This window comes from Spea bombifrons, chromosome 3, assembly GCF_027358695.1.
Source record: "Spea bombifrons isolate aSpeBom1 chromosome 3, aSpeBom1.2.pri, whole genome shotgun sequence".
Classification (NCBI taxonomy): Eukaryota; Metazoa; Chordata; class Amphibia; order Anura; family Pelobatidae; genus Spea; species Spea bombifrons.
Window position 1 is genome coordinate 51,175,638 of NC_071089.1, and position 23,632 is coordinate 51,199,269.

At 38.4% G+C, this 23,632-nt stretch overlaps 1 protein-coding gene across 1 annotated transcript; it reads right to left on the minus strand.

Moving 5' to 3' along the window:
* Positions 1 to 582: 582 nt before the first annotated feature.
* On the minus strand, positions 583 to 19,802 carry LOC128483087 (adenylosuccinate synthetase isozyme 2). Its single transcript, XM_053459132.1, has 13 exons — positions 19,455 to 19,802; positions 14,488 to 14,590; positions 12,958 to 13,026; positions 12,817 to 12,867; positions 8,608 to 8,674; positions 7,725 to 7,832; positions 7,223 to 7,304; positions 6,735 to 6,861; positions 5,157 to 5,311; positions 4,393 to 4,517; positions 3,822 to 3,919; positions 2,626 to 2,775; positions 583 to 1,228 (listed from the first exon to the last, which is right to left on the minus strand). Exons 1-13 carry the CDS (start codon positions 19,632 to 19,634, stop codon positions 1,176 to 1,178), a joined length of 1,368 nt encoding a protein of 455 aa, XP_053315107.1. The 5' UTR covers positions 19,635 to 19,802; the 3' UTR covers positions 583 to 1,175.
* Between the last annotated feature and the right edge of the window lie 3,830 nt (positions 19,803 to 23,632).

Consider the following 23,632-nt stretch of genomic DNA (forward strand, 5'->3'; position numbering starts at 1 on the left):
TTAGTATGTATGTATGTATGTATGTATGTATGTATGTATGTATGTATGTATGTATGTATGTATATATGTATGTAATCTATTATACACCTATTAATTATTGAATTCAGGTGTTTCCATCAGACCCATTGCCACATGTGTATAAAATGAACACCTAGCCATCCAGTCTGCATTTACAAACTTGTGGAGAAGAGAGAGAAGGAGGAAAAAAAAATCCAAGCCTTGTACTGCGATAGGATGCTCCTTCTTCAATAAGTAACTGTGAAATTTCATAGCTGCTACATATTCCACGGCCAACCGTAAGTGGTAGTATTGGAAAGTGGAACAGCAACAACTCAGCTACGAAGCAGATGACCACGTGAAGTGGGTCACTGACTGCATAGTGCCAACTGTAAAGTTTGGTGGAGGAGGGATAATGGTATGGAGACGATTTTTTGTGTTTGGGCCCCTTAATTACCACAACACGCAAGAGATACAGTATACATTTTTGTACAAAGATGCTATTGGACTAAAACAAAGACAGGCATGATTTTTCCTAATGATATTAGATGTTAATGGCATAAAGCAGATGTGAAAAAAGGCATCCAGCCACATAGTGAAGTTTATTATTATTTTTTTTTTTTTACAATATAAGTCATAAAAAGAGATCTTTAATCAAACTGCCAACCAGATGAAACAGAATGTTGCACGTTAAGCAGTGTAACAGAATTACTTTGTGTACAGCACAAATTCCCTTTAAAGCAAAATGATTTTCATTGCATTTAAGACCCCCTTCCCCAGTCCCTCTCATATATATATATATTTATTTTTTGTTAAAAGGCATACAAGCATATGCACACACACACACACACACACATGAGGAATAACTTTGTAATGTTCCCTAAGCATTTACATCAGTCACACAATCCACTATTTTAATCTACTTATCTTGAGGCAATCATACAAACTCAGACAGGACAGAGAAAAAGACAAATAGAGAGGGAGATTAAACGCGTGTATAAACACACACAGTCTACAGAAAGTATCACACACAATATATCCAGTTCTTAACCAAGATACAGATCATTCTGGTTGTAGATATGCTGTGTGCTCCAATGGCTGGTCTTCAACAGGCGCAATGACTGCTTCCTGGTGCGGGGGTCACAGAGGTGTTCCATTATGCGGCTGCATTAACCTACTTAGAAACGTTGAATCATCGACTCCCTGGATTTACCTACTCCAATCCATTTGACTGAGAAGAGAAAAAGTAATGTTTATTAAAAAGGAACTATAAAGTTTTTTTTTTGGGGGGGGGGGGTTTACATGGAAAACATAAAATTATGCACAATATATTTACTTGTCCAGATTTACCTATGATTTCATCTATTGTGGCAGTTACTCTGTTCGGAATCCCAAAATTAGACTACCAAAATTCAATTTTATTTTAAAAAAGGAAGACAAACCAGAGTATATACTAAAACGGTATATGGTCTTTTTGCCACCAGTATATGCCTGATGTATTTTAGATTTTTCAACAACTGCAGGTTATTGATTCTATTTCTTTCACAAACCATATTTGGTTGCAGAAGCCTATTTTAGGAACTTATAAGGCTTGAAGTGTTGTGGTATTGGGTATTTTTAAAAAAAAGAAAAATAAGTGAAATAAAAGTGCACATAGGGGCCATGGTACATTAAACTAAACAGGAAATCTGTATTACCTGTGCCCTCAATGGCAGTTCGTTAGCTTATACTTGAAAAGGGGGACATGTGGGAGAAAGGAATCCTAAAGGCATGTATGCCAATATTTATTTATTTTAGAAAATTACAGCTGTGTGATACAGCTTGAAGCAACTGGCAATGCAGAGCCCACACTGATCAGAACAGTGAGACTGTTTCCCCACAATGCCAATACGTGTAGCACACCCTGCAGCTTTTTTGTGTGCTTTTTTTTTTTTGGTGTTGGGGGACTTTCAAAAGAAAATGTGTCGCTGACATTAGGGTTTCTTGGAGAAATCACAGGCCCAGAGGCCAACTTCTCTATCATCCCTAAAGTGAATTTAAGGTGATCTGTGCACTTTGTTTCAGGGTTAGATGCATTATATATATATTTTTTTCCCTTTCTTTAAATTAAGAATGAATTGTGGTTAGTATATAAATAAATGTAGTGTATATCTGAGGTTAGTTTTGGGGTAGTATGGCTCCTATGTCAAAAATTGAATATAATGTATGCGACACCGGAATCTCACACCAAAATCGTGTACCCCTCTTAGGCAGTGTACAACCACTCCATAATCCCAATAAATTAAGAAAACTGCAGTTCTAATGCTAAACAACACAATCTCCACTAATAACCCATAGGGTACAATACAAATATAGTATTCTACGTAGCAGAAAAATAATCTGTATATTTATGCTTTCTGAAGAGTAACTGGACACCCTGGGGTAGCACCAGGTGGGGAAAACCAAGTTAAAAAAGAACCAACACATTCAACAACAAAACATCTCTTAGAGCTGGGCAAAAAAATGCTTTTCTGGAAGTTGCTGTGGAAATTACCCATGGCTCAACTTTAATTTTGCTTACAATTCTCTAGAGAGAAAGAATGGCAGGTTTAAACAATATGATAGATGAACGAAGAACAAACTACTTACTAGGAACACCCAGCGTTTCTTCAATAAATTGGACGTATTTCTTAGCGTTTTCTGGCAACTCTTCAAATGTTCTGGCATTAGATGTGTCTTTATTCCATCCAGGGAGTGTTTCATACTCAACTTCAGCTTTGTTCAAAACTTCTTGATTTGCTGTGAAATTTTACATACAGAAAAGGATTAGTTTAGAGCGTAATACTATCATAGCTTTCAAATGATACTGTATTGTCCCAATTATAGACTGCACTTAATATTTACTCAAGGGGTGCAGCCTATACTTCAGGACTGCAAGTGGCTGTAAAATGCAGCTCGATTATAGGCCGCACCCTTAAAGTTTGGTGCTATTTTAAAGCCGGAGCGGAGGATCCAGGTCCCCTGCAGCGCTGCTGGGGAATCCGGATCCTAAACCTGCTGCTTGCCCGCAGCACGGCTTATTGAAAAAGAAAAAAAAAAAAAAACAAAAAAAAAACATTGGCCCGGCGCCCAGAACCGCATGTCCCCGAGCGTCTGGCAATACAAATTGCGCATCCTTGCGCTAAACCCCGATTATAGGCTGCACTCCCACTTTAAAGACTTAAAGTGGGGGTAACAAGTGCGGCCTATTTTTGGCAAATACGGGATTTAGAGAAAGCAACTTGATCTTTGGATGTTACAGGCTGTTCCCCCGATTGGTCACTGGGCTTACTTGCACCACCCCCAACACATTAATAAGGTTTTGGTAGCAGTATAAACTGCTTTGTGTGCCCATTATGTAGGAGGTGAGAGTAGGTTCTCACCCTATTGAAAGCGTGCCTTGATGTGGCCAATTTATATAACCAAAGCCTCTCATTTATGTTTATATATTTGTTGCCAACTTTAATAGGGTGAGGAGCGCAGACAGTTTTTGTATACAGTGTACAGCCAATACATTATTTGCAGCATGCTCACATGTTTGGTAGGCATTTTACAGATTTGTATTATTAGGAGCCTGGGAATTTAGTTTAGCGCACCAACATTTCTTTTCCCTGACTGGTCACTGGTCTTCTGATCCATTCGCCTATGCTCCAGGAAGTATCCTAACAATATCCCTTATGTCAAAATTACGTGACCCTTAATGTAGGAGTGGAGATCTATTTCTAATGTATTATGTGGTAAACACCACGGTGGGTGCCTGGTACTTGGCCTAACTCTGAAAGCAATTAGAATGTAATTTAACTCACCTGGAAAATGAGGTATAGTCTTCCCTTCGATTTTGTAGGAAACACCCACTTTGATTTCAGGGAAGACATCCAAAATGTCAAGCTTGGTAAGAGCCAGCCTATACAATAAAACAAAAAAATTAGAAATTTTAAAATCGAACACATCCACTATTACAGTATAGTCTCAACCTGTGTTTATGAAACTAAAAGGTAAAAAGGTTGAGAAATCTTTTTTAACTACAACTTATTTTCAGCACGTATCCACAAGAATCTGTATAATTTTGCATTACCGTTTGATGGATTGATATATGGCAAGGTATTGCTTTATTCAAGAGTTCAGTTTTTCTGTACAAATAGCCGGTCTAAAACGACCCGCTGAAAATGGATCAAGTTTTTAGCAGATAGCACAGGCTCTATTATATATTTATTCTAGTTAAGGCGAATATAGCAATAAAAACTAATTTATACAGTGTTTATCCTAGTCACTAGGATATTTAAATTGTAAGCTTTTTTTTGGCTATGGAAGAGTTCTAAAAATGCATATAACTTAATTACACACACACAAAAAAAAAAAAAAATAAATAAAACTCACGCTGTGAATCCATTGATCATATGAGCATATCGAAGCAGAACTAGGTCCAGCCACCCACATCTTCTTCTTCTTCCAGTAGTAACCCCAAACTCATGGCCACGTGTTTGTAGCAGATCTCCTATTTCCTATTAACAGAGATTAATAAGCATGCTGATAAAAAAAAACTGTATACAGACTGCCCCAAGTGGTTCATGCTCCCAGAGAACAGAATTGTAATGACTACTCTGGAATATACTTAGTATTTAACAATTTATTTGAAAAGTAAAAAACATTCTGTAAATATAGAACTGACCCTGTTTATTTACGGATAAGCCACTTTTAGTCAGGAGCAATTACAAAAATAGGTAAACCCTGTTTGCTAGAGTAGTCTTGAGTGTCTATGTTAATGCTATTTGCGTCAACCAATCAGCTGTCCAGAGCTGACACGTTTAGAGCGTTGACCTGATGAGTTAGCATGGGCTAAGAATCAGTAAGTCTGTAAAGCTCTAGAATAACTGATGTCTACAGGAGGTGACCATGTCTACCGTGTATGTTTTTGCAAATGAAATAAATAGCTACTGTACAAATTTTAATATTGGTCGACCTATGGATTACCGATTGCCCTTAGGAGGTATGAATTAATATTTCCCTCCCCTCAATCTACATTATCTTTAAAGGCTTTTTGTTTAATCTAGATCAACAGATATGGGATATATCGACAATTAAATGTGACAGAATTTTCTCTTTTAGCGCTGTTGAAATTCACACTGCAAACTAAAGCTTACATTATTTTGTTCGGTAGGAAAAGCACCAATCCCAACACGTGTAGTGTATGCCTTCACAACACCGTATACTTCGCCAATGCTCTGAGGTGGAATACCCAGGCCTGTACAGACTCCACCAACTGTACAATTGGAAGATGTTACAAAGGGGTACGTTCCTTAAAATGAAAATGGAAAAAAAATGTAAGTCTAATGTAAGCACAGTTTGACAACTATTTTACTCATCTACAAAAGCTAATGTAAAAACCTGATTGATAGTATCTACTATTTGTCCTGATCTTAGAAATACACATTTTTTTTTCATTTTTTTTTTTTTAAACAAGTTATAGGGCAATTAGTACAAGTAGCGTTTTGTCATCTCAAAACCATTTCTGATAATCCGATCCCCATGTCTTATTTGGGACATCTTACCTTCATCAAAAAAATATACTTGAAAATTAAATTAGACATCTCAAGGTGTTTCAAATGCTGGTATTTTAACACTTTCCATGCATCAATTCTAATTCCAGCACTTGTCAAACTTTGTGATAGTAACTTATTTTTTGTGTGTTTGTGTGTTGTACTTCGGGTACGAGTTTAGAGATCCTGGTATTCTTCCCGAGTACAGTGATACCACCCATGCATGGGGTTTGTCAGGTTATTTGGGGGCTAAAAGGCCACATTTGGGACATGCTGGGTTGTTTTGGGGGTGCAACCTCTCATTTTGACATCAGTCTGCTCCCATGTCTTATTTGGGACTTCTTAAATTTACCCCATCAAACCATACATTCTTTTTTAAGCAAAATGGGTATTTGAAATGCTAGTATTTTAAATTATTCCATGCCAGGATTTTTGGGAAGATACAATTAAAAATGAACTTTTTTCCCCATTGCTGGAACAATATGGTTCCCATGGTGACATCACTTGAGGATTATTTTAAATGTTACCATATTTTTATTTATTGGTCACATTTTGGTTAGAAAGCGTAGGTCACTGGAAAGAGCGGGCACTAGTTACAACAAACAATTTTGGATTTTATATATCATGCAACAGAAGCATCAACATGGACATAAAGGGGCAGATCAATTTGATTTAAAGGTATCTGCACCAACCTATAATATATACTATTATATAGTATTGTTTCTATTTATTTATTTTTTTAACAAATGCTTGCATTTTTAAAACATACTGAAAGCAAACCACTTCTGGTTAGAAGTGTGGCTAAGAGGCTTTATTAAGACTATTTGTGACATTGTTACCTATCAGTAGTTATTTTTATTGCCAAGCTAAACACATTTTATGCACATTTATAAAGCACACCGTTGTGACTATTACTGTTTTTAAAAGGGATACTTGGGATGCAAGCATTACCACAACCACTATAAAATCTCTACTAAAACACACCAAATAAGCTCAGCACACCTACATGTAAGCATGTGTAAGAAACCTCATTGCAAGACTAGCATATTTGGGCAAAATGATTCATCAAAATATATATTTTCTTAACACAGTGCCTGATTTGGATTTAAAGTGTTTTCATTTGTGGTGAAACAAAATGTTGCAAAACAAAACAAAAAAAAAAAACCCAAAAAAACCACTTACCAAAATCTATATCCAGTAACGCTGCATTTGCCCCTTCTACCAATATTCTTCTTGGAGGGCCGTGAAGAGCTTCATATATAAAATAAACACCATCCTTTACCATGGGTTTTACTCTGTCTGCATAGCTCTGTGTAAAACAAAAACAAATCAGTCCTGTGCTAGCCCTTTAATTTAAAAAATAAAAAAAGGGGAGAACAACAAAAAACAAAAAAAACCCCACAGACTACATTTTCTACATTTATAAGCTACTCAGCAGAGCAGGGGAGCAAGTAACACCGATATATGCCACAGCCGCTCCTTTGTAAAGCTGTACGCTATACAGCCAATTATATACATAAAAAAACATATCAATATATGTCACACATAAAGCAGAAGACCACCACAGGAATTTCATAAGATTGGACAATTTGTGCATAACTCTATATTTCCTGCCCATAGCGGACTTCCAATTACAAAAACTATTAGATTTAATACAATAAAATAAATACCTTAAGCTTCTCCAGTTCACCTTCAATATTAATTTCCAGGGAGGGGTACATTGACTTGTACTGGTTTGCCAACAGTGTAAACCTGTGAAAATGAACATTAAGATCTGTAACAACGCATCTGCTACTTTTATTTCACCTGATTTGGGCAATGCAGTAGATCCTACGGATACAACCCAATTTTTATACCTGACACAGTCTTTACTGTTCCAAACTGCTAAGTAAAGCCAACACAATGTATGTATGTATGTATGTATGTATGTAATGATTTTCTAAATCATCACAAACAAGAAAAACTACAGAAACCGTCTGGGCTTAAATATATAGGTAAAGAAAGTAGGCACACTTAGAATTTTCATCACAGAATTATTGATTTAATATTACACATTCGGTTTCACACAAATAAAAGGTTTTAGTCCCTCCTGGGCAGTGTTATCAAGAAAAATATCTTCTGTAGGTAAGGGAACTGAAAAAATTAAGAGTCTGGATGGTGACAAATACAAACCTCTTGGAGAATTCATTAAAATCAGATACAAGGTCACACATTCTTAGACCACTTCGAGCAGCTTTTGAAGAGTACACAGGACCAATACCTTTCTTTGTGGTTCCTAAACTTTGAAATCAGAAAGAAATCAGATTATTCAACTGAAAAAGCAAAATGAGGCTTAATAAACTGGAATTTAGTATAAATGCAAAACATGTATAGCCTGGAACTGCAATCTAAAGTACATGCTACTACTTAAAATAGCTCCAAAGTTACTGCAGAAAAGGGTCACACTGGGGTCCCAAAAGCTTTTTTTCTAAACAAATCCTCTAGGGGGAGCAGACCTTCAATAAAAGACACCACATGATGAGTTCAATGTGTCTGAAGGTGTGTGGGCATCCATGGAGAGAGGTATACACAAGCTCCTGGGTTTCTTCCTCACTTCTTTTCTTGAGCCTTAACACTTGAGTGCCTACCAGAGAGACTAGGCGGCCATCATCAAAAATGCGGGGTATGCAGAATAGTTGTGAAGGACACCGGAATTTATTTTTTGTTATTTCGTTTACTCATATTTTGCCCACTGTAAAGTTACATGTTTACCCTGCACAAGTTTGACAATGTTTACCACCACCACCACTTTTGCTGGAGAGATAAAGATCAAACTACATATGGTTTTATTGGCTTTGAAGCAGGAAGGCAACATGTGTAAAGCAAAGCAAAGATCACGATAAAAACAAACATTTAGGGACAAGGTTCTATGAGGAATCTCAAAAAAATTATGTCAACTAAATGTAAACTGAATTAAATCAGAAGCAACTAAAGATTTGTATATTTATGCCACGGATATATAATGTACATCTTGATTTATTTAACCACATTTAAATGTTAAGTGCTGTACACATACTTTTTACCAGCTTGTTCTTGTCTTTGCTGTTCCTGGATCCCATCTGCAGCTTGATGGAAGTCAAACACTAACAAAAATAAAAAATAAGTTATATATACATACAGTCCTACACATCATTACCTTTTGGTCTTATATTTGATTGCAAAACCAATTAGGAACATATTGTACAACATAATCAAGTATTGCAGCCCTGCGAGCTCCAGTGTTAAAACAAATGTCTCGCTCAGTGATTAGGCCATTCATAGATGCAATCATGCAGTAACGTCTCAAAGTGTAAAAATCATCAGAAATAGACACTTATTAAACCCCTAAGTATTAAATTGCAAGTAGTGTTTGTCTCTGTGTGGCCAGACAGACTATATTTTTGTGCTCCTTAATTTATCAAAAAGACCTAGTATATTTCCCATTCTGTACAGGTTTAACGCTATCTGGCTTAAGGGGTCAGTTTAATTTATCAGTCACAGCAGCAGCAGCGCAGGTTGTCTGAGCGCATCGCGCAGACATTCACCGGCTGCCAGAGATGAGCATCCCCCTCCTCTCTGGCAGCCGGTGAACGTCTGTCCAATGTGCGCAGACAACTTCCGCTGCTGCCGGCACTTCCGCCGGGGCTTCTATGACTGAGCATTGAAGCCCCAGCAGAAGTGGCGAGCAGCAGCAGAGGTTGTCTATGTGCATCGTGCAGACATCCACCGGCTGCCCCTGCTAGACACCAGGGAGGGGTCCTTAGAAATTGGCAAAAACAATAGCCATTTTGTTTGTATATAACCTATGTTGACTAACTGTATAATAGATAGCAAAAATGTTAATACATATAATTTATTCCTGTTCATTAGATAAAATTCTCTTTTACCATTCCACTTATGTGTATTTTTTCTTTAAAATTAGGTGCGGCCTATAATTAGGCCATTACGGTATATATTAATAAAAAAAACAAAAAAAAAAATACCTCATTACAAAAGGACTGAGAACTTTACTATGCATTCTTCCAAAAAAATAAAATAAAAAAGCACTAGAAGCTGCAGCAGATTCTCTCCTCCACCATGATGTAACATTTATTTCCCAAACACAGCGTTCCCCAAGCCAGCGCTGGAGCAAAATGCACAACACAACAATTTAATGCATATGACAACAGCCTGGCCGTGTTAAAGTGCATTTAATGGCTGGAGTGTCCCTTTAAAAAGGGGAATGACTATTAGGAATCACTAAAATAGAAACAAACTCCTTTAACCCCTTCAGGACCGGGATTTTGATACTAACGTGTCGCTAAAGGACCGGAGCCGTTTTTGTGTTTTTGCCATGTCTTTCTTCAACTGTAATTTCTCTCTTATCAATTGGTGCACCCACACAAATCATATATTGTTTTTTTTAGGACAAGTAGGGCTTTCATTTGAAACCATATTAAGCTGGGTAGTACATTGTTTTGTTTGAAATAAACTGGAAAAAGTGGTGAAAAAATGAAAAAAACGCATTTTTTTACAGTTTTGTATACATACAAATTGTACACACATTGAACCAATGGGAAAAAATTATCCCAAATATATTCATTAAGTTGTCCTGATTTGGAAACCACCCAACATGGCCAGGATTTTCATCTATTTTGACCAGTATAGGGCAAATATTGCTAGGCATGCATCGTGTTTTTGAAATGTAATTTTTTGCAAATTTGGCATGGTAGTCTAATAACTGCAATAGTTGTCACAGATACTGATTATCCCCCCAAAATTATATGTTTATGAAAAGTAGATAAGTCAAGGTGTACAACTAGGGTCATTTTGACACTTTTCAAACAGGGATTTTATCGCCAGTTGCTGCCAAATTTTGAGGTATTTTTATATTTTTTTGTTTTTTTTTGCATATGTTGCAATGTTGCTTTAGATTTTATATTATATTTTGTATAGAATATGTGCAACTGCAGAAAAAAAACACCAAATTGTGTTCACCAACATCCCCCGGTTCCAACAAGGCCTCACATGCATGGTTCATGCATTTTTTGAGGAAGCTATGAGGGCAAACCTGGAACATGTGCATTTTCGTTTTCATATTTGGAATTTTCAGAAATTGGTTTCCTGGGCCCATATCCCATTTGGGACATTTTGGAAGCCCCCCACTGTAAATTACCCCATAAAAGTATATATTTATGAACAGTAGACAAGTCAAGGTGTTCAACTAGGGTAGTTTTGACAGTTTTCAGCTAGCCATTTCTTCACTGATGTCTGCCAAACTTCACAGGGAAATTGTTTTACTGTTTTTTTAACGCATACATTTCAATGTTGCACTGAATTTCTTGCACACCATAAGTGCAACAGTGGAAGAAAACACCACATTTTGTTCACCAAGATCCCCTGATTCCAACAAGACCTCACATGCATGGTTCATGCATTTTTTGAGGAAGCTATGAGGGCAAAACTGGAACATGTGCATTTACATTTTTTTAAATATTTTTTTTTATCAGATTACTTGTAAGTGACAGGTTTAGGCCGCTGACATCAATCAGGGAGACCGATCAATAATCAGCGACTTAAAATGTCACCGACAAGTGATCAGGTAATAATTATGATTATTTCATTTATTAATAATTTGTGTTTTTTCATAATTACCCTAGATGACCCCTCTCTCTTTGTAGAGCAGGGTCATCCGTGGGCTGCCATAATGATCCGATCACTCCTATTGGCCAGGAGCGATCTGATCAGCCCAACCCAGCATTTGACCTGGAAGCACCCTGGACTTTCAGGTCAGTGCTGTTATTTTTTTTTTTATTATTATTATTTTATTAATTTTTTTTAAATTTATTTTTTAATTTTTTTTATTATTATTATTATTATTATTATTTTTTACATTTTTTTTTAACTCTTTCAATGCTGATGCTCCATTGAAGCACAGCATTGACTGATATTTAGTCCCCACAAGCTTGTGGGGACTAATATTAACCCCTGCAATGCTGCGATGGGGGTCATACACAATCGCAGCATTGAAGGGGTTAATTGAGGAAGAGGGGGGGGTAGGGGTTAACTGAGGAAGGGTGGGGGGGGTCTGGTCTCCACACTCATGTGGAGACCAAAGAACCCTGTCTCCCTGTCCCTGAAGCTGCCTCTGGCAGCTGGGACACAATCTCCAATAGACTGGAGATTGTAGGGGAGGAATCTCTCTGATCAGTCCTACAGGACTGATCAGAGGACTTCTGGGGGGTCGTTTTTGCTGTTGCTGGTCTGCCTGGGCTTTCAGGCAGACCACCAGCAGCAGAGCCCCCTACAAAACGGGAATTAACCCCTTCAATGCCGCGGTTTACGCTGCACTGACGCTCTCATGGAGCGATCAGGCAGCAGGGGGGTGTTGGATCAGGTCCCCACACTTGTGTGGGGACCCATTCAACACCCCCCCCCCTTCCCTGAAGCTGCCTGTGGCAGCTGAAACCGCGATTGCAGATCTTTCTGCAATCGCTGTTTCTGCCTACAAAATCACTCCGTGGGAGTGATCGTAGGCTTGGGGGCGGGCTTAGACAGGCTGTGCTGTCTGCCCAGGAGTCCTGGGCAGACAGCAGCAGCAGCGCCCCCGCGATCACCGCGATTGTGGTGATGTGGGGGCGTTTTTTGGAGGAGACGTACCTGGTACGTCCCGGTCTACCGGTGACTGTTAACCAGGAAGTACCAGGTACGTCCCGGTACGGAAGGGGTTAATGTGTCTGCTGAAGGATGCTGAAAAAAATTGAAAGAGTGAAAAGTAAAATAAAAAACAGTGAAACATCCACTGATGTCCGATATCATCCATAATTTCAGTTTTGATACACCTGTTACAGTACAGAATGTCAGGTTTCCCCAGTTACTAGAGACTCTAAAGACTGTGGAGCTCGATACAACGGTTTGCACCAGGCTACATTTATGGGAAATTATGTTTTATTGTACAGGTCTCCTGGCATCAGCTATTGTTGATATTTACTGCCATTAGGTTACTGAGATAACCTCTCCCTGGTGTGAGAGAACAATCAGTTCCTGTAAACTAGACTTTTTACCACCTCTCGGTCGCTAGGTGCCAGGAAGGAATCTATTGTACTATTCTTCCACTGGAGTGTGAAAGCTTTGCTCATTTGTTCATGTAACTTTCTTATGGAACTTGCACTGTCATATTTGTCTGGGGGGGTAGGTTTGGTATAAAAATCTCTCCGCATAAACCTATTGACTCAAAATATAAAAATGTTTTAGAGGTGAAACTTACCAATGTGTGCCCTGTCGGATATAACTAATCGTTTCTCCCAACCAGCTAAACCTGAAAAGACAAGTTTAGCATTAAATATTATACTTTTGCAAAATGTAAAACAGTTCAATAGCCTATAATAGAAGCAGTCAGGTTGCTTACTTTGCCCTTTTCCACAGTTCTTCTCAGCTTCTTCGAATAGGCCCGGCAGGTGGATTACCACCCCATTTCCTAAAAAAAATGGTTGAGAAAAAGTCATCATCAAGCAAAATAAGTCATAAATGTGCAATAGTAGTGGACATTGAGAAACAAAAAAATGTACTACTTTATTTAGTCATAAATCTTGAGAGATACAAATTATCAGTAGTATATAATGTTGGTCAACAGCTACAGATTAAGGTTATAATTGCCAAGATTACAAGATGAACACCATTGGCCTTTTGTGCAAGAAAAGATTGTAGGCTGGATCATTTACACAAGAATATAATAAAAAAAAAAATCCCTTGATACAGAATCTTAATTTGAAATGCCACCTACATTCCTTTGATCTGAAAATAACTAATGGCCAACATCAACAGCATCTTCTTATTTAACCAATTTGACTTGAAACTCTAGAATTGTTGTTTAACTAAATTTAGTTCTTCCTATCATTCTGACATTATGGTACTACATGCATCATGAAATAAACAAACATTTAGAAACAACGTGAAAAATACTCCTTTAACAATTTATGTCTTTGTGACATGGAGAGTGAAGAGAAGAATGAACTGCCATGCTCATTTAATGTTGTGGTCCATAGTATGGATAGGAGCCTCCCCTTTTTTAACACCATAATGACAATTGACGGCCTGGACCGTCATGACTTCAAAAGGGTGCAGAAAGCGAAATGCCTCGATCACAAGGCATTCAGCTACACTAAAACTCCCACCCCAGGACGTGCCGTGCCCGCTCCAGAGAGCAGTCACAACCGTCACTGCGAGTGATTTTGCCACTTGCAAGACTTGCAATGAAGGAGTTGAGGAGTATATATATAAATTTTTTTGAGCAAGTCCTAAAATTAGCGCTTTAGCTTAAAACAATTCTCGCATGGAAAGAGTTAAAATACTGGCATGTTAAATGCCCATGAGGTGTCTAAATCTATGATTTGATGGGGTAAATTGAGTCGGGGGGGTGACCACACGTCTAATTTCCAATTAGAAAAAGTAACACATCCCAAATAAGGCCTTTTAGTTCCCAAAAACCCCACATCTCCTGTGGGGTATCAAAGCACTCAGGAGATGTTGCTGAACACATACTGGGGTATTGTGTGACAGCGACATATCCCAGGGGCTGTACATCCATACCTAAAGTAGGTGTGTGGGGAGAAATACACAAAAAAAAAATACTACTGCAAACTTAAAATGCATAGAGTTAAAATACCAGCATTTGAAATACCCTGGGGTGTCTAGTTTTCAAAGATATATGGTTTTATAGGGCACACTGAAATGGCCCGGCTCAAAGATGTACCAAATAGGGCATGGGCAGTGGATCACCAAATGCCAAAGTTCAACATTGAAAAACAATATATAAAACTTGCGTGGGTTCAGTAAACGGGGAAAGAAGAAAATTACAGCTAAACACGCGCAGCGCACAAATGTAAGGTAAAAAAAACATAAGGTAACCTAAAAAATAAATTTCTGTTTTATGGCTTACCTATGAAAGCAGTCACTTCTGGATTTATAATGCCACTTGGTAGAAGGTGGAAATCATACTCTACAGAATCCACAACAACCGTGTGACCAGCATTGTTCCCTCCCTGTATAGAAGAAAACAAATGGAATGGTTAAGTGCATAATATCTACTTTGTGTAGTTATTGGTCATTATCTTTCTATCAGCAACCTGGGAATTTCAATGTGTATGCTTTTCAGGTTGCGTGCTCCTCTTTCTAAATATTGTTTGCTGTGCATATTTGCAGGTTCTGACCAAACCTAAGAATTGCACTTTAAGACATGTTTTATTTCATAAAATGTTTAGTAGAAGCATTTAAGGGAAACAAAAAATAAATAAATAAATAAAAAATCAAAGCAAAGTATAAAAGTATAGAGTCGAGAAATGAAGTTATTTCAAGATCTTAAACTTCTCCTGGCACTTTCCCAGCTGGATATTTCAGTAAACGCACAAAAGCAACAATGCGATGCCTGTAAATGAAATTTGGCAAGCAGAGATATACTTCAGTTTCAATGGATAAAGCTAAATATGTTTTCACAAAGGCAAGAAACAAATATTACTCATCCAAGAATGTTTAAAGTCTCACTCCTCTCAGCAAGCTGAACAGTTATAGAACTGTTCAGCTTGCTGAACTAAATTATCTCCTGGGCTTTCTCCTCTCTGTGCTAGGTCCAGCTCGCTAGACAAAATAGGTTACCTATGACAGCTCTACCACTTTAACCACTTCAGTCCCCTACGGACTTACCGGTTCGTCCAAAAAACGCATCCCAAGAATCCCCTATGGACCAATGCAGTGGCAGGGACACACAGAAGATGAGTCACCTTTTCTAGGAAGGGTAGGAAATTACAAAACCCACAGAAACGCCCTCCACCTTAATTTTGGAATTTTTGGAGGGTCTGCAAACCACTCAGGGAAGATGGGGGGGGTTTATTTCTGCCCATTTGCATCCTTGGGGGATCATTTACCATAGGTAGTTCAGAAGGATTGTTGTGCAGATCGATATACTTACTGGTGACTTACATGGCGACAGTCATCAGGATGCATATCTGCGCACTCATGTGCAAGACCCGCTTCTGGTATTTGGCAAGTTGGGTTTCCACGTTGCAGATGAGATATTGCTCATCCGCTGTAGAAAGACAGGCGCCGTTTTGCCTTCCTGTATACTGAATGGAAGTTATTACTGTGTAATTTTCAAGTAGGTTGTAATTCTTTCATATTGCTACCCATTTTCAAATTAACCCCTTCAGTCCCGTATTGTCGTGCACGTACGTCCTAAAAAGCCTTTAATAAAGCCCTTTAGGACGTACATCAATGTCCTGGCTTTCTTGCAGCAGCAAGGACTCCCCCCTGTCAGCATACATGCTACACGGGAGATCCCCTGGACTCCCCCCCTGTTGGTAATCCGTTACATAAAGAATGCCCTATCCAGAAGAGAATGCCTGATTGCGAGGAGCCGCCACTGCTGACATCAACCAGAAGGTCATCAGAAAACAGCATATCCACTGTAAGGTGTGTCTAGAGCCTACTGGCTTATCCAATTCTGATACTCACATTGCAATCCCCAACCCAAGTCCATGAAGACTGCAGGGGGAATCACAGGGAAAACTGGGGGGGGGGACACGATTGGGGAAGAAAAATCTAAAGTTAGGTCCTAGATCCAAATCATGTTTGTTGATCCCTGCGCTATGTGGTTTCAAAGAATGTCTCCATCCAAATACCCTAAAGGCTCATGTCGCTGCACCATGCGGATTTCTGAGCAGTTATCTAGACTATTCTTCCATTAGTCGTTCATCAGCGGCAACAGTGGCAGAACTGCAAGCCCTTTCTATGAGAAAGCTTTTCATCAGATAGAGTTGCAGTATGACGGTCTCCTGAATTGTAACCTAAAAAGTTTTCACCTTTTTATTTGAGGGAATTCCAACTGCATTCACTGGACATGTTTACAATGAAGCATGGATTCAATCATCAAACATATCTGTGGCATATGCATGGTCCAGGAAAATAGTTTAGAGCATCTTTAGTTAAGAAAAGCTTAGAAAGCTGCCGAGAAAGAACCTCCTCTGGGACCGAGAACACATTCTACAGGTAGCCGACGTCTCTGTGGACCAGATTTACAAAAACTACAGTTTTTGAAAGGGTCACATTCATAGGTTAAATATACATTTATTAATACAATTGGCTTAAGGTTACAGATTGTGTACACACACACACACATTACTGTGCTAACATTTTAGACAGATGTGAAAAAAAATCTGGAAATTGTAAATATTTATTTTTATCACACGGTGATCAGCAAGCATGGCAATAGACAGCACGATCTCCTGTGTAGCAGCAGAGAGATACCCCTATAATAGAGGCATTCAGCAACACCCAAAACATTTGTATATTATAACATTATTGTGAGACCATGAACATGAAGTGTTCTTCACTAAATTAACTTGCTGAGTTCCCAACTGACAAAAAAATAAAAAATTAGTTTGTCGTCAGAACGGTGTATTGGAATTGCCAAGGGTGCAGTAAAAAAAGCCACCTGCAATTTATCGAAAATCTGATAACTGGAAGCCTTGAGCATTCACAAAATGTTAAAGAGCACATATACTCATATAAAATAGTGCACTTGTATTTTAATCTATGGGTGCACAAAATGTTCCGTTCAAATGCAACTGTATGTCAGTTCCTCTAGAGCTACAGCTGAAAAGGCAGTCAAGGCGAAAGCTATTCATACCCTGACTCGTGGTTGCGTAGTGCCCTCAAGTAAAACTGTTAAAAAACCAAATGTTGTTCACAAGCTGATATGCACTGTGCCTGTTGGATTTATTATCTAGCGTATATAATCACAGAATAATAATAAATCATTCAGCAATGTACAGGTTAACCCAATCTTGTGTCTACATGGGTTTAGCTGGCTACCCAGAGACCATGAAAGTTCTGCAGCAGCCAGTCTTCATCAGACTCAATAACATCATTACATCCAAGTTACCAATGGCAATCTTAATAAACATTGCCCTTGGCTGTTCTCTGCCACACTCTGATTGTGAGTCAAAGATAACCAGAAGAACTATTACAACGTGTTCCAAACGATATGTGTATGTTACAAATGTAACTGTAAATAAAATAAACTTTAACGTATTTCTGAGAGGTTATGCAGTAAATTAGGTTTTATTTTTAAACATTTACGTGTATTTAATATAATATTATATATATTTAAGTCGTTTTATCATGTTTTAGTTTGTGTTACTTAGGAAGGGAGCGATTAGTTAGCAGGAAGCTCCGAGTTAAGGACACTTTAGTGGCAGTCAAGTCAGATTTAGGCTTTAGTGTAAGGGATAAAAGATAGGTTTAAGTTAGCACTGGTGATTTTATGTCTGAATAGTTAAGGTCGATATCAGGGAACAATAAACAATAGTCACGTTTTAAAACGGAGTGGGTTTATAAACAAGCAGGAGAGGGTAATTCCAAATCAGGTTTGGGTTGCTGACCGGCATCAATGTGCTGAGCCTCCAGCTAAGATGACACTAGTAAATGTCAGAAGGGTTGATTGCGAGGAGAGGGCAGCTTCATGCACTTCCACGACAAGTGTCTTCCCAAACAAGACCCCCAAATATCACCCTCTGATCTGGATCTGCCAGAAAGTTTCCAGTGACTCACACAAAGAATCTGCGCAGATGAGTGCGAAATGGACAGTAAAATTAAAGCCATAACTTGCTGCCAAAACAAGGTCATATTTGGGGTAAAACGGACCACTCGGCTAACATTTGCATTAATGTGTATATGATTGATGCAGTTTTAACGGAATAACTATTATAGGACACCGACACATCACCATAACGCTGAGTTATTCTTCATTTGGAAATGCACCAACCACGGATGCTATGGCCACATAAAGACTGCATGTTATTGATTGGGCCAAAAAAAACACCCTTGTGTCCATGATAGAGATATATATATATATATATATATATTTATTACACACATTTATAATCTCTCTCACCACAGTATCAATTTTAAGTTCATAAAAATATAATAAAAAGTGGCTTCTCAAACTGTTCTAGTCAGTATGCTGGGTTACCAATACACCGAATTGCACAGCACCACTCCATTACAAACGAATTATGCTTCTTGCTGTTGGAGCGCTCCTCATATGTCGATGTCAGAATTGATTACTACATTTGGGCATCACGACTCCTTTAGGGGCCTACACAAAATTAAATTCATCCAGAATACAAAATGACCGCCGGGTTTATTCAAATATCTACAATGGTACCCAAAGGAAACGCTGCAAATAAAAAAAGTTTTATCCTTAGTAGCGATCGTATTCAGATAAAGACTCCCGGGCCCCCTCAATAAAACGAGTACATGATTTTTACGATGCTCGGTAAGACTACGGGCCAGGTATGACAATGTGCGCTTTGTGGCATTCATTCGCGCCAAGCCTTAGTTCTGTCACCATCTCATACGTAAGCTGCCATCGCAGATGACACAACACGGAACGAGGAAGCACATGGCTGCTTCCTGTCAAGGTGACTGCGGATCCATGTACTGGAACATGCTCTTGTAAAAACTCTCGGTCTCTGCTCCGTAACGAAAACACGGTAGCGTAATCATTTAACAAGCGTTAGCGCTCCTGACGCTTAGTAATTCGCCTAAATCGGTATTTGGGAAAAAAAAGAAGAGAACACCGGGGGTGGTACGGAGAAATGTTCCTCCACCTCGTGTGCCCTCATCAGAAAGCCGCCATACATCCCTACGGCCAGACCCCAAACAAGTCCATTGAGCACCGTTTCCGGTCGTCTCCGTTTATACTTGTCAACGCTTGTATTAAATGAGGAATTCACATTATTAGATCAAAACACCGGAACGAATTTCGCGCTGCCACATCTTAACGAAATCAGGTATAAACGACGTACACGTAAAAGAGTTTTGCGTTTGTCTACGGGTCCCAGCACTCACCTGACATCTACATACGATGTCTGCCTCCTGAGCTATCAAATCCACAACCTTTCCTTTGCCCTCATCGCCCCACTGGGCTCCGAGTACCACGGTCACTTTGTTGCCAACGGCAGGTGAACGCAGCGCGGTTCCTCCGTTACTCATCGTCGTCGGTCCGAGCGCTACGGTCTCCGAGGACATAATGCCCAGTTTTTTTCTATTCTCACAGAGATGGCTGCAAAATAATGTGACGGACAGCAAAGCTTTACTTCCTGCAGGTTTCGTCAACCTTAGACTGCACACAAACCAAGTAACCCTTCCTACTCCTCCTTCCCGCTTCAAGTCTTAGTGGTATATGAAGAGCTTATATTTTCATCCATTGCAACCATTCTAAAATATGGCTATCGCCACCTGGTGGTTTTAGGAAGAAATGTCCTTTTGAATTCCACAGTATTCTCACACATAACTACATGGCAAATGTTGTTTTTTCTATTAATGAACCATGTCCCGTCGAGTTGACGTCACTTTTCTTACATACTGCTCGAAAAAAGCCTGTCGTTTTAAAATTAATTTGGAAAAGATTGGAGTCTCTATCTTTGCCTACACTATTAAAATAATTTATTTATATAATGCCAATAGATTCCACAGCACTCTTAGGGTGAGATCACACATACAGTAATAAAATATTAATAGACAGAAGGTGAAGACCACCACTCTTTTGTACCCTTCCTGACTGAGGCTGTTTTAACATTTTTGCACTTCTCGTGTTTTGATGTAATGTTCTACTTTCTTGTTTAGTGTACCCTCACAAGTTATATTTTATTTCAGAACAAGATACAATTTTTTCGATCATATCTAATTTCCTAAGAAAAATAAATAATAAAATAAGGTAAACAAAGTTGAAAAACACTTTTTCTTTTATTTAGGAAATATTTATCTCATCTACAAGCTAATAAAAAAACCTGCTAAATAAATTCTACTATTTGTCCTGGGATTAGAAACACCCAATGTTTTTATATTTTTTGCAGGTTATAGGGCAATAAGTAGTGTTTTTTGCTGTTCCAAAACCTTTTTTCACATCTGGTAATCCTGTCCCCATGTCCTATTTGGGACATATTTGACCAATTGCATTTACACCCATCAAACCCCAAGGTATTCAAAATGCTAGTATTTTAACTTTCCATGCACTAATTCTACTACCAGCCTTTGTAAAACTTTGTGGTAGTAATTTGTTGGGTCTTATTCACCCACATTGCACTTCAGGTATGAATTTACAGCTCCTGGTTTATGTCACTGTCAAGCAACACCCCAATGTGTTTGTTGGGTTGTTTGTTGGCTAAATACATTTTTTTAAAACTAGACACCACATAAGAATTTCAAATGCAAGTGTTTTAACGCTTTCCATGCCAAAATGTTTCTGAAGAGCTAACTTTAGGACTTTGAGTGCTTGTGACCCCTCTCCGGAGCGTTATATTATGTCCTGGAGTGGGTTTTCGGTGTCGCTGAATGGCTTGATATCACAGCATTTCACCAACAGCATTTAAGCTTCTTTTAAACAGGTGACCGGCGATATATATTATATGGTGCACATTGACGGATTTTAGTAAAACAATATCAAATATATGACTTCATCATTCACCATTATTAACATTATCATAGCACTGAACAGATTTAATGAATGATATGTCAAACAATAATACAATGTTGTCTACAAGCCATAACTACCATGCTAAAGAAATACCAATAAAGTAAATATTTCCTGACGGAAGACATCTTAAGAATTTAATGGAGGTACAGTAAAATAGTAAAATAGGACTTCACTCAAATATATGTTTTAATGAAGACGTTTAAAGAAAAGAGAATTAAGCTATGCCTTTCCAGCTCAAACCCTTACACAAAAGCACATGCAAACTAAATGCAAAGTCAAAGTAAACGGGTGTCGTTTAACATAGATACCAAATAAGTTCATGTTTATGTATGTCCAACACCCTCATCATGTTTCAGTTTCCCTTCCTCCACAAGATTGCCTTTAATTTTTACACCAGCTGCTACAGCCTCCACCCAACCCACCTAGATGCAGTTTGAGCATTCTAGTGAGAGAGAGTTCTAGTCCACAGCACGAAGAATGACAGAAATAGATTGCTAAAAATTACCTTGCCATGCGTAGTTGTGGAGCGTAACTACCATGATGGTAAGACCATGTCCACTTCTTTTCCAGTGATTACCACTGCTGTTATTTAGGGGTCATGAAAACATGTTTATTTGTAATGCCAACCACTGCTCTTTTTTGGCATTTATATATTTGAGAAATGGGGAGTGTAGGCTTCCTCTTTTGCTAAGCCACACATCCAGCCTGCATTAACTACCCACCAAACTCTAGCTTAAAATATGCTACAAACATTTAGCCATCTTCTGCCTCATCCCTGCTGTAGCTCCCGCAGCTGACAAGTTGGCCCTGGTCTCCATGGCTCCAAACATTCATCTTCTTAAGCACTCACTGCCTTGCTGGTGTAAAAGGAGACACTGGTTATAATTAGACTTTGGAGGTCTTTTACTTAAACGTAACAATATTGGAAAAAATATTTTTTGCCACAAACATAAAATACATTGTGCTGTATAAACAAACATAGGTAAGTATTAACACAAAAGCCAATTTTTTTGTCAATTTCTTCCGCTTCCTTTATTTGTTGACCTGTAGGTTACTCTTGTTGTCAGTCATATGAAATGTATCCCTGCTGAAACACAACACTAAGCTGATTCTCTATGGCAATGGTAAATCACTTCTGCTTGGTAAGGTAAGGGTAAGGTTGGACATGCGTATATGCAGACCGCATACAAAGCCCATGTACAGTAGTTGATCTAAGCCATCTAAGGCTGCCCGATCTAATGATTGGACCTATATTTTAAGTTTTGTTGCTAACAGAAGCTGTGTTTGGCATTCTCTGCTGTTCAGGAGAACCCAGCGCATTTAAGAGTAATTCCGCAGCTTTCATCTTTAATGAAGACTTTACATTAATGTTTTTCACTTGTGATGCACAGGTATCGGTGGATAGGTTTACTTGTCCCAAAAAAAGAAAAAAGAAACTTTAATTGCAGCAACGTACCGCCTTCCAACTCTATGATATCACTTTAGGCAAACTTAATATCAAGTGTTTTAACTACTTTCACACATCACGTATCCGTTATGCAGGGCCAAGTTATACTTTCTTGCATGAGAAGCTCACTGAGGTTTGCCCTTCATATTGGACAGTGATTACAAGAAAACAAACGGCAAGATCTCCAAAATTTTGTTAGGATATGTTCATTGGTTTCCACGTTTTGGTGCCATTACAAGCCATCTTGGTGCTCTTTGATGAGGTAAAGTGGTAAGGTACTGTGTGTAGGAAAGTACATATAAATGATTAATAGGCAGAAGTACTTAGTATCAAAAAGAGGGGATTTGGGTTTGCAACACTGGAAAAAATAAATGCCAAATATGTCAATTTCATTCGCTTTCCGACAACTTTCGGGAGGACTTGACACCCAGTAGGTGAATACCTTACACAATTCGTGCCCAACAATGGTGCTTAGTCATAGCCATACCGACTGTATCATTTTCGGTGTTTACCAAAGTACTCCACAATTTATAGTACAACGTACATAGTTTAAAGTGTAACATATATGGTACAAGTTATATGGAATAAATGTCTATATTACATCAATTTTAAGAGTTGTTATTTCTAGGTAAAAATTACATTGATTTAGTTGCCTTGATAGCGAGGCATTCAGAGACACCAAAGACCCACCCCAGGATGCATTGTGAGAAGTTACAAGGGCTACTTCGAGAGATTTTGCCTCTTGCAAGATGGCAGTGCCCTTTAAAAAAATAAACAAGTTCTTAAGAGGGTTTCTCCAGACCCTCCTAAGAACTCTGAGCTCTGCAGGTTGAATACAGGTATTGCATTCAACCATGCAAGTCAATAGAGCCCAGCTTTCTAATCACCATGTGATTAGTAAAATACATTTTAAAAAAAGAAAAATGGATAAAAAAAAAAAAAATGGTAACATGTAAAAATAATTCCTGATGTCACTATCAGGGGAAACATCTGGTTCCAACAAAGTGTTAAAAAAAAAAAAAAAGTCCACACATATGCATAAATTTACCTATTGGAACTACTTGTATGTCTTGGATTGCAACTGGTTTCAAATAATCGATTACC